We start from the raw sequence: 10,732 nt of genomic DNA, 5'->3' as shown, positions 1-10,732 counted from the left end.
GGGAGGTCCCGGGCGGATCCCGGGGGGTCCCGGTGGCTCTGGGGGTCCCGGTGGTTCGGGGGGGGTCCCGGGTGGATCCCGGGGGGTCCCGGTGGCTCTGGGGGTCCCGGGTGGATCCCGGGGGTCCCGGTGATTCGGGGGGGGTCCCGGTGGCTCTGGGGGTCCCGGTGGCTCTGGGGGTCCCGGGTGGATCCCGGGGGGTCCCGGGTGGATCCGGGGGGTCCCGGTGGCTCTGGGGGTCCCCGCACCCACCCTGCTGCCGGGAGCACTTGCGGTCGGTGACGCCGGTGAGCGGCCCGCGGCCCAGCAGCACGGGCTGCCCGTCGGGCAGGGCCACGGGCCCGGCCAGGCCCCGCAGCTCGGCCCGCATGGCACCGACGGCACCGGCACCGCCACCGGCACCGGAGCGACCCCGGCCCGGGACCGCCGCCACTTCCGGCCTGCGCGACGTCACTTCCGCCCTCCGCCCCGCCCCCTTGTTCATTCCCGCCCTTTTTGTCCTTGCAAAACCACGCCTCCTTTAGGATTCAGCCACGCCCACTCTCCATAGGTCACGCCCCTTGCAAACCACGCCTCTTTTGGCGCCTGCAAGGCGACTTCCGGTCTTGCTACGCCGCCGCTTCCGGTGAGTTGAGCGCCCCGCGGCGCTCCCTGGCGGTGGAGGACGGGGTGGGTCCTCCAAGGGTGGGTGGGAGAACTGGAGGGCACTGGGAGGGACTGGGAGAGACTGGGAGGGACTGGGAGGGGTCTGGGGGGCACTGGGAGGGACTGGGAGAGGCTGGGAGCGACTGGGAGGAACTAGGAGGGACTGGGAGGGACTGGGAGCGAATGAGAGGGACTGGGAGCGAATGGGAGGCATTGGGAGGGACTGGGAGGGACTGGGAGGCACTGGTACAGGCTGGAGACCTTGTACTGGGCACACTGGGAGGGACTGGGAGCGACGGGGGCAGCAGGCGGCCGCGGTGTCCCCGTGGGGGCTCTTGTGCCCCCCCCGGTTTGGTTTTGTTCACCCCAGTCCATCCCAGTGCAGCCCAGTTCGTACTGGTGCACTCCCAGTCCATCCCAGTGCAGCCCAGTTCGTACTGGTGCACTCCCAGTCCATCCCAGTGCATCCCAGTTCATTCCAGTCCATCCAGGTTCACTCCCAGTGCATCCCAGTTCCTTCCAGTGCACTCCAATCCTTCCAAGTGCACTCCCAGTCCATCTAGGTGCACTCTCAATCCATCCCAGTCCATCCCAGTGCATCCCAGTGCACTCCACTCCATTGTGGTGCACTCTCAATCCATCCCAGTCCATCCCAGTGCACTCCCAGTTCATTCCAGTGCATCCCAGTCCATCCAGGTGCACTCTCAATCCATCCCAGTCCATCCCAGTGCACTCCCAGTTCATTCCAGTGCATCCCAGTCCATTGTGGTGCACTCCCAGTGCATCCCAGTCCATCCCAGTTCATTCCAGTGCACTCCACTCCATTGTGGTGCAGCCTTGGGGCTCTCGGGGGCGTCCCCGGGGGTCTCGGGGTGGTGGGGGCAGGGCGCGGCGGGCACCGCCTGCCCGCCCTCCTCGCCGCGCAGCTCGCGCCGGTAGAAGTAGGAGAAGTTGGAGACGATGACGGGCACGGGCAGCGAGATGGTGAGCACGCCGGCGATGGCGCACAGCGAGCCCACCAGCTTGCCCCCCACCGTCACCGGCGCCATGTCCCCGTAGCCCACCGTGGTCATGGTGACCACCGCCCACCAGAAGGCCTGCGGGATGGACGTGAAGGCCGTGGCGGCGTCCTCGGCCTCGGCGAAGTAGACGGCGCTGGAGAAGAGCACGACGCCGATGAGGAGGAAGAAGATGAGCAGGCCCAGCTCCCGCATGCTGGCCTTGAGGGTCTGGCCCAGGATCTGCAGGCCGGTGGAGTGGCGCGACAGCTTGAAGACGCGGAAGACGCGCACCAGGCGGATGACGCGCAGCACGGCCAGCGACATGGCGGGCTGGCCGATGCCGCGCTGCCGCGCCAGCTCCGTGCCCAGCGCGATGAAGTAGGGCGCGATGGCCGCCAGGTCGATGAGGTTCATGGCGCTGCGGAAGAAGGCCGCCTTGCTGGGGCTGGCCACCAGGCGCACCAGCAGCTCCAGCGAGAACCAGCAGATGCAGATGGTTTCCACCAGGAAGAAGGGGTCGGTCAGGCCCGAGCGGTGGGGAGGGGGCGTGGGGGTGGTGTAATGAGAGAGAGCAGAGAGGCGGGGGGTGAGGGCAAGGGGGAGGGAACTCCCAAATCCGGAGCGCAGAAACGCAAAGGGAGCAGCCAGGGGTTAATGGGGGTTGGAGACCACCCAGACCCCCAGATCCATCATCTAAAGGGATTAATGGGGGTTGGAGACCACCCAGACCCCCAGACCCACCAGCCAGAGGGGTTAATGGGGGTTGGAGACCACCCAGACCCCCAGACCCACCAGCCAGACGCCCAGATCCATCATCTAAGGGGGTTAATGGGGGTTGGAGACCCCCCAGACCCCCAGATGCACCACCCAGACCCCCAGACCCACCAGCCAGAGGGGTTAATGGGGGTTGGAGACCACCCAGACCCCCAGATCCATCATCTAAGGGGGTTAATGGGGGTTGGAGACCACCCAGACCCCCAGACCCACCAGCCAGAGGGGTTAACGGGGGTTGGAGACCACCCAGACCCCCAGATCCATCACACAGACCACCAGACCCACCAGCCAGACCCCCAGATCCATCACCTAGAGGGGTTAAAAGGGGCTGGAGACCACCCAGACCCCCAGACCCACCACCCAGGGGGGTTAAAAGGGGTTGGAGACCACTCAGACCTCCAGATCCACCACCCAGAGGGGTTAACGGGGGTTGGAGACCCCCAAATATGGGTTAACAGGGGTTGGAGACCACCCAGACCCCCAAACTGATGCCCCACCATGGGTCAATGGGGTTGGAGACCCCCAACATGGGTTAATGGGGTTGGAGACCACCCAGACCCCCAAATCCATCACCCAGACCCCCTGACCCACCACCCAGGGGTGTTAACGGGGGTTGGAGACCCCCAAATATGGGGTAACAGGGGGTGGAGACCACCCAGACCCCCAGACCCACCAGCCAGAGGGGTTAACGGGGGTTGGAGACCCCCAAATATGGGGTAACAGGGGGTGGAGACCACCCAGACCCCCAGACCCACCAGCCAGAGGGGTTAACGGGGGTTGGAGACCCCCAAATATGGGGTAACAGGGGGTGGAGACCACCCAGACCCCCAGACCCACCAGCCAGAGGGGTTAACGGGGGTTGGAGACCCCCAAATATGGGGTAACAGGGGGTGGAGACCACCCAGACCCCCAGACCCACCAGCCAGAGGGGTTAACGGGGGTTGGAGACCCCCAAATATGGGGTAACAGGGGGTGGAGACCACCCAGACCCCCAGACCCACCAGCCAGAGGGGTTAACGGGGGTTGGAGACCCCCAAATATGGGGTAACAGGGGGTGGAGACCACCCAGACCCCCAGACCCACCAGCCAGAGGGGTTAACGGGGGTTGGAGACCCCCAAATATGGGGTAACAGGGGGTGGAGACCACCCAGACCCCCAGACCCACCAGCCAGAGGGGTTAACGGGGGTTGGAGACCCCCAAATATGGGGTAACAGGGGGTGGAGACCACCCAGACCCCCAGACCCACCAGCCAGAGGGGTTAACGGGGGTTGGAGACCCCCAAATATGGGGTAACAGGGGGTGGAGACCACCCAGACCCCCAGACCCACCAGCCAGAGGGGTTAACGGGGGTTGGAGACCCCCAAATATGGGGTAACAGGGGGTGGAGACCACCCAGACCCCCAGACCCACCAGCCAGAGGGGTTAACGGGGGTTGGAGACCCCCAAATATGGGGTAACAGGGGGTGGAGACCACCCAGACCCCCAGACCCACCAGCCAGAGGGGTTAACGGGGGTTGGAGACCCCCAAATATGGGGTAACAGGGGGTGGAGACCACCCAGACCCCCAGACCCACCAGCCAGAGGGGTTAACGGGGGTTGGAGACCCCCAAATATGGGGTAACAGGGGGTGGAGACCACCCAGACCCCCAGACCCACCAGCCAGAGGGGTTAACGGGGGTTGGAGACCCCCAAATATGGGGTAACAGGGGGTGGAGACCACCCAGACCCCCAGACCCACCAGCCAGAGGGGTTAACGGGGGTTGGAGACCCCCAAATATGGGGTAACAGGGGGTGGAGACCACCCAGACCCCCAGACCCACCAGCCAGAGGGGTTAACGGGGGTTGGAGACCCCCAAATATGGGGTAACAGGGGGTGGAGACCACCCAGACCCCCAGACCCACCAGCCAGAGGGGTTAACGGGGGTTGGAGACCCCCAAATATGGGGTAACAGGGGGTGGAGACCACCCAGACCCCCAGACCCACCAGCCAGAGGGGTTAACGGGGGTTGGAGACCCCCAAATATGGGGTAACAGGGGGTGGAGACCACCCAGACCCCCAGACCCACCAGCCAGAGGGGTTAACGGGGGTTGGAGACCCCCAAATATGGGGTAACAGGGGGTGGAGACCACCCAGACCCCCAGACCCACCAGCCAGAGGGGTTAACGGGGGTTGGAGACCCCCAAATATGGGGTAACAGGGGGTGGAGACCACCCAGACCCCCAGACCCACCAGCCAGAGGGGTTAACGGGGGTTGGAGACCCCCAAATATGGGTTAACAGGGGTTGGAGACCACCCAGACCCCCAGGCCCCATGGTAAGGGCCCAGGAGGAGGAGGAGGAGGAAGAAGAAAATGGCTGAGGATGGCGAGGATGGCGAGGGTGAAGATGAGAAAGAGTAGGATGCTGAGGATGATGAGGATGAAGATGAGAAGAATGAGGGTGGTGGGGATGAAGATCAGAAGGATGAGGGTGGTGGGGATGAAGATCAGAAGGATGAGGATGGTGGGGATGAAGATGAGAATGATGAAGGTGGTGGGGATGGTGAGGATGAAGATGAGGAGAACGAGGGTGGTGAGAATGGTGGGGATGAAGATCAGAAGGATGACGGTGGTGAGGATGAGGATGAAGAGGCTGAGGAGGAAGATAAGGATGAGGAAGATGAAGCTGAGGATCATAAGGATGAAGATGAGGATCATGAGAATGAGGATGATGAGGAAAGTGAGGATGAGGAGGGTGAGGAGGAGGAGGATGAGCACAGGGACGGTGACCAGGAGAACGCGGCGTGGTGAGGATGAGGATGGTGAGGCTGAGATTCAGGAGGATGAAGATGAGGATGGGGAGGACAGGGAAAAGGTGAGGAAGAGAACACTGGGATGGGAGAGGATGAAGAGGGTGAGGCTGAGGATGGTGAGGATGACGATGGTGAGGCCAAAGATGATGATGAAGATGACAATGAGGATGGCCGTGATGACGACACTGAAGATGAAGATGAGAACGGTGACAATTCCACTGAAGATCATGAGGATGATGAAGATGAGGATGGTCACAATAAGGACATGGCGAATAAGCAAGATGAGGATGAGGATGGTGACAATGACACTGAGGATGATGAGGATGATGAGGATGATGAGGATGACAACAGTGACACCTGGGATGATGAAGATGAGGATGGCCATGATGAGGACACTGAAGATGAAGATGAGGATGGTGACAATGACACTGAGGATGATGGGGATGATGATGATGAGGATGATAACGACACCGAGAACGATGAGGATGATGAGGATGATGAAGATGATGACAACGACACCAAGTACAATGAGGCTGAGGATGGTGACAACGACACTGAAGATGAGGATGGCCATGATGAGAACACTGAAAGTAAGGGAGATGAGGATGACGATGGTGACAATGACACTGAGGATGATGAGGATGATGACAATGACACCCGGGATGATGAAGATGAGGATGGCCACCATGAGGACACTGAAGATGAAGACGAGGATGGTGACAATGATACTGAGTATGATGGGGATGATGAGGATGATGAGGATGATAACAATGACACCCGGGATGATGAAGGTGACGATGGCCACAATTAGGACATTGAAGATGAAGACGAGGATGGTGACAATGACACTGAGTATGATGAGGATGATGAAGATGATGAAGACGGCAGCAATGACACCCGGGATGATGAAGATGGGGATGGACACGATGAGAACAGTGAAGATGAAGACGAGGATGGTGACAATGACACTGAGGATGATGGGGATGATGAAGATAAAGACACAGAATAAGCAAGATGAGAATGAGGATGGTGACAGTGACACTGAGGACGATGAGGATGATGAGGATGAGGATGGTGACAACAACACAAAGTGACAAGAGGATGGTGAGGATGGTGAGGATGGTGACAATGACACCGAAGACGATGACAATGATGGAAATGATGACCATGACACCAAAGATCATGAGAATGATGAGGATGGTGAGGTTGATGAGGATGGTGACAACACCGAAGATCATGAGGATAATGAGGATGGTGACAATGACACTGAAGATGACGAGGATGATGAGGATGCGGATGGTGACAGCAACACCAAAGATTGTGAGGAAGTTGAGTAGGGTGACAATGACACCAGAGATGATGAGGATGGTGAGTAGGGTGACAATGACACAGAGGATGGTGAGGATGATGAGGATGGTGACAATGACACTGAGGATGATGAGAATGAGGATGGTGACAATGACACTGAAGATCATGAGGATGGTGAGTAGGGTGACAATGACACAGAGGGCGATGAGGACGATGAGGATGGTGACAATGACACTAAAGATCATGAATATGATGAGTAGGGTGACATTGACACAGAGGATGGTGAGGATGATGAGGATGGTGACAATGACACTGAGGATGATGAGAATGAGGATGGTGACAATGACACTGAAGATGACGAGGGTGATGAGGACGATGAGGATGGTGACAATGACACTAAAGATCATGAAGATGATGAGTAGGCTGACAACGACACCAGAGATGATGAGGATGATGAGTAGGGTGACAACGACGAGGATGATGAGGACGACGAGGATGGTGACAATGACACTAAAAATCATGAAGATGATGAGTAGGGTGACAACACCAGAGATGATGAGGATGATGAGTAGGGTGACAATGACACAGAGGATGATGAGGACGATGAGGATGGTGTCAATGACACCAAAAATCATGAAGATGATGAGTAGGGTGACAACGACACCAGAGATGATGAAGATGATGAGGATGATGAGGATGATGAGGATGATGAGGATGATGAGGATGATGAGGATGATGAGTAGGGTGACAATGACACAGAGGACGATGAGGATGGTGACAACGACACCGGCGACGATGAGGACGACGAAGAGCGCCCCGCTCACCTCTCCCTCGGCGCCGGAGCGGAACTGCGGCAGCGTCTCGAGGCAGAACACCACGATGGACACCAGGATGACCAGCACGGACAGCAGGGCCACCACCCGCGCGGCCGGCGAGCTCTCGGGGTGCTCGCACAGCAGCCACGCCCGCCGCCTCAGCCCGCCGCGCGGCAACGCCGGCGGCTCCTCCACCGAGAAGCCTTCGGCCTCGCGCAGCCGCTCCTCCGCCTCGTCGCCCAGCTGGTAGAACCTCAGCTCCTCCAGGAACACGTCCAGGGGGACGTCGGGGGGTCTCCGCAGCCGCCCCCCGCTCTGGTAGTAGTAGAGCACGGCCCCGAAGGCGCCGCGGTGGCGGTCGAAGAAGTACTCGCGGCGCTGGGGGTCGAAGAAGCGGCGGCGGCGCCGGGGGTCGCCCAGGAGGGTGTCGGGGAAGCGCCGCAGCGTCCGCACCAGGGTCTCGAAGCGCCGGCCCGCCACGTTGATGGCCACGCGCTCGCAGCAGCCCAGCGGCTCCCCCATGCCCGCGTGGGCACCCCCGGGACGGGGCACGGGCGGGGCCGAGGGCACCGAGGGCAGCCTGGGCGAGGAGGGGGCGCCCCGCGGCTCGGGCAATGGGATCCTAAAGATTTGGGGAACCCCTGAAGTATTTGGGGTCTGCAATGTTGGAGGACCCCAAACTTTTGGGGGTCCAACCGTGGTTCTACAACGTTGGAGGAGCCTCGAGGTTCTTCAGAGTTGGGGGCAGACCGAGAGGTTTTGGGGTTTTTAAGACTTTTGGGGGGTCCAACCGTGGTTCTACAACGTTGGAGGAGCCTCGAGGTTCTTCAGAGTTGGGGCAGACCGAGAGGTTTTGGGGTTTTTAAGACTTTTGGGGGGTCCCTACAAGTTGAGGGGACCCCTAAATTCTTGGGGATCCCAATGGGATCCTAAAGGGATCCCCTGAAGTATTTGGGGTCTACAATGTTGGAGGACCCCAAACTTTTAGGGGTCCAACCGTGGTTCTACAACGTTGGAGGAGCCTCGATGTTCTTCAGAGTTGGGGCAGACCGAGAGGTTTTGGGGTTTTTAAGACCTTTTGAACTCTTGGAGGGTCCAAGAAGACCCTACAAGTTGAGGGGACCCCTAAATTCTTGGGGATCCCAATGGGATCCTAAAGGGATCCCCTGAAGTATTTGGGGTCTACAATGTTGGAGGACCCCAAACTTTTGGGGGTCCAACCGTGGTTCTACAACGTTGGAGGAGCCTCGAGGTTCTTCAGAGTTGGGGCAGACCGAGAGGTTTTGGGGTTTTTAAGACTTTTGGGGGGGTCCCTACAAGTTGAGGGGACCCCAAAATTCTTGGGGGTCCCAATGGGATCCTAAAGATTTGGGGAACCCCTGAAGTATTTGGGGTCTGCAATGTTGGAGGACCCCAAGGTCCAAGAAGACCCTACAAGTTGAGGGGACCCCTAAATTCTTGGGGGTCCCAATGGGATCCTAAAGGTTTGGGGAACCCTAAAATTTTGTGGGGCCCCTAAAATATTGGGGGTCTACAACGTTGGAGAAGCCTCGAGGTTCTTCAGAGTTGGGGCAGACCGAGAGGTTTTGGGGTTTTTAAGACTTTTGGGGGGTCCCTACAAGTTGAGGGGACCCCAAAACTCTTGAGGGTCCCAATGGGACCCTAAAGATTTGGGGAACCCCTGAAGTATTTGGGGTCTGCAATGTTGGAGGACCCCAAACTTTTGGGGGTCCAACCGTGGTTCTACAACGTTGGAGGAGCCTCGAGGTTCTTCAGAGTTGGGGGCAGACCGAGAGGTTTTGGGGTTTTTAAGACTTTTGGGGGGTCCCTACAAGTTGAGGGGACCCCAAAACTCTTGAGGGTCCCAATGGGACCCTAAAGATTTGGGGGACCCCTGAAGTATTTGGGGTCTACAACGTTGGAGGACCCCAAACTTTTGGGGATCCAACCGTGGTTCTACAACGTTGGAGGAACCTCGAGGTTCTTCAGCGTTGGGGACACCCCAAAAATTTTGGGGGTCCCGAGGTGACCCTAAAGATTTGGGGATTGACGGTACTGGAGAACCCTCAGGATCTCGGGGGTCCTACAGATTTGGGGGACCCCTACATTTGTGGGGGGTCCCAGGGTGGCCCCGAAGCCTTGGGGAACCCTTGGGGTGACCCCAAAGATTTGGGGCACCCCACAGATGTCGGGGGTCAGCAGAGCTGGGTGGTCCTCGGGGGTCTCACGGGGGGGACCCCAAAGATTTGGGGGACCCCTCAACTCCTGGGGTCCCCCCAAACCTGTCGCTGAGTGTCCCCTGTCCCCAGCTGTCCCCAGCCCCCCTGCCCGGGTGTCCCCCGCTGTGTCCCGGGGTGTCCCCACCCCTCCCGACCCCTGTCACCCGCGGGTCCCCTCTGTCCCCGCGGTGCCACCAGGGGGTCCCCAGCCCCTGTCAGTCACCGGCTGTCCCCAAACCCCGCCCCTGCTGTCCCCACGGCGTGACCCCAGCCCCTGTCGCCAGCTGTCCCCTGCCACCCGGGGGTGGGGGTGTCCCCACACCCTGTCCCTGCTGTCCCCAACCCTCCTGACCCCTGTCCCGGGGGTGTCCCCAACCCCCCTCCCCGTCCCCGCGTGCCCCCTCCCACGTCACCCGGGTGTCCCTNNNNGTTGCCGGGTGTCCCGAAAGTGGTGGGGGTCAGTGGGACACCCGGGTCTTCCCCCCCCCCCCCCCGGTGTCACCGAGTGTCCCCAAGGAAAGGGGGGGGACACCTCCGTGGGGGGAGGGGAATGCGTGTCACCCCTCCCCCATGGACACGGGGACACCCCAGTGACTGGGGGGGGGGCGGGGGGGGGGGGGGGGTGGGGGGTGTGTTCCCCCCCCCCCGTGGTTGCCATGGCAACGGGACGATTGGTGACACCCTGGCTGTCGCGGCGGGGGGGGGAAATGTCACCTCGGTTGTCATGGTAACGGCACGAGGTGACCCGACCCCCCCCCCAATTGCTGGGCGTAACCCTGGTTACCATGGCAACGGCTCGCCGTGCTCCCCGTTGCTATGAGGGGGGCGCGCACACACAGAGGATGGCCCGGTTGCCATGGAAACCGCGGTTGCTACGAAGAGGCCCCGCCCCCGTTGCTATGGGGCGCGGCGGAGGGGCGTGGCCACCCTGTTGCCACGGCTAAACCACGCCCCTAACACCGGCTCAGCAGGCCACGCCCCATCCCCGTTATCCCCGCCTCAAGCTCAAGCCACGCCCCTTTTGTCGCCCCGCCCCCCCTCAGCCGTTACCGGCCCCTCCCCGCCGTTCCGCCGCCGCCACTTCCGGTTTCTCCTTCACTTCCGCTGGCGCCGCGGCGGCCGCGCATGCGCGGGGGGAGGCGCGCGCGGAGCGGCCGGGCCGGAGGGAGCGCGGGGTC

The 10,732-nt window shown here is 60.7% G+C and overlaps 1 protein-coding gene across 1 annotated transcript; it reads right to left on the bottom strand.

Annotated features, from left to right (window-relative positions):
- Nucleotides 1-1,385: 1,385 nt before the first annotated feature.
- Nucleotides 1,386-7,941, bottom strand: KCNA7 (potassium voltage-gated channel subfamily A member 7). Its single transcript, XM_041414279.1, has 2 exons — nucleotides 7,337-7,941; nucleotides 1,386-2,223 (listed from the first exon to the last, which is right to left on the bottom strand). The coding sequence occupies exons 1-2, from the start codon at nucleotides 7,855-7,857 to the stop codon at nucleotides 1,386-1,388; spliced, it is 1,359 nt and encodes a 452-aa protein (XP_041270213.1). The 5' UTR covers nucleotides 7,858-7,941.
- Between the last annotated feature and the right edge of the window lie 2,791 nt (nucleotides 7,942-10,732).

The sequence above is a fragment of the Onychostruthus taczanowskii genome, unplaced genomic scaffold (genome assembly GCF_017590055.1).
Source record: "Onychostruthus taczanowskii isolate IOZ18803 unplaced genomic scaffold, ASM1759005v1 scaffold449, whole genome shotgun sequence".
Taxonomy (NCBI): Eukaryota; Metazoa; Chordata; class Aves; order Passeriformes; family Passeridae; genus Onychostruthus; species Onychostruthus taczanowskii.
The sequence above is the reverse complement of the archived record's forward strand: the minus strand, read 5'-3'. Positions and strand labels throughout refer to the sequence as shown.

Bases quoted from the DNA above. Each gene is read 5' to 3' on its own strand.
- KCNA7 (XM_041414279.1), bottom strand. From the start codon at position 7,857: ATGGGGGAGCCGCTGGGCTGCTGCGAGCGCGTGGCCATCAACGTGGCG. The intron at 2,224-7,336 runs GGCGCTCTTCGT...CACCCCCCGCCT, and splicing joins GCCGAGGGAGAGGTGAGCGG to CTCTGCTCTCTCTCATTACA.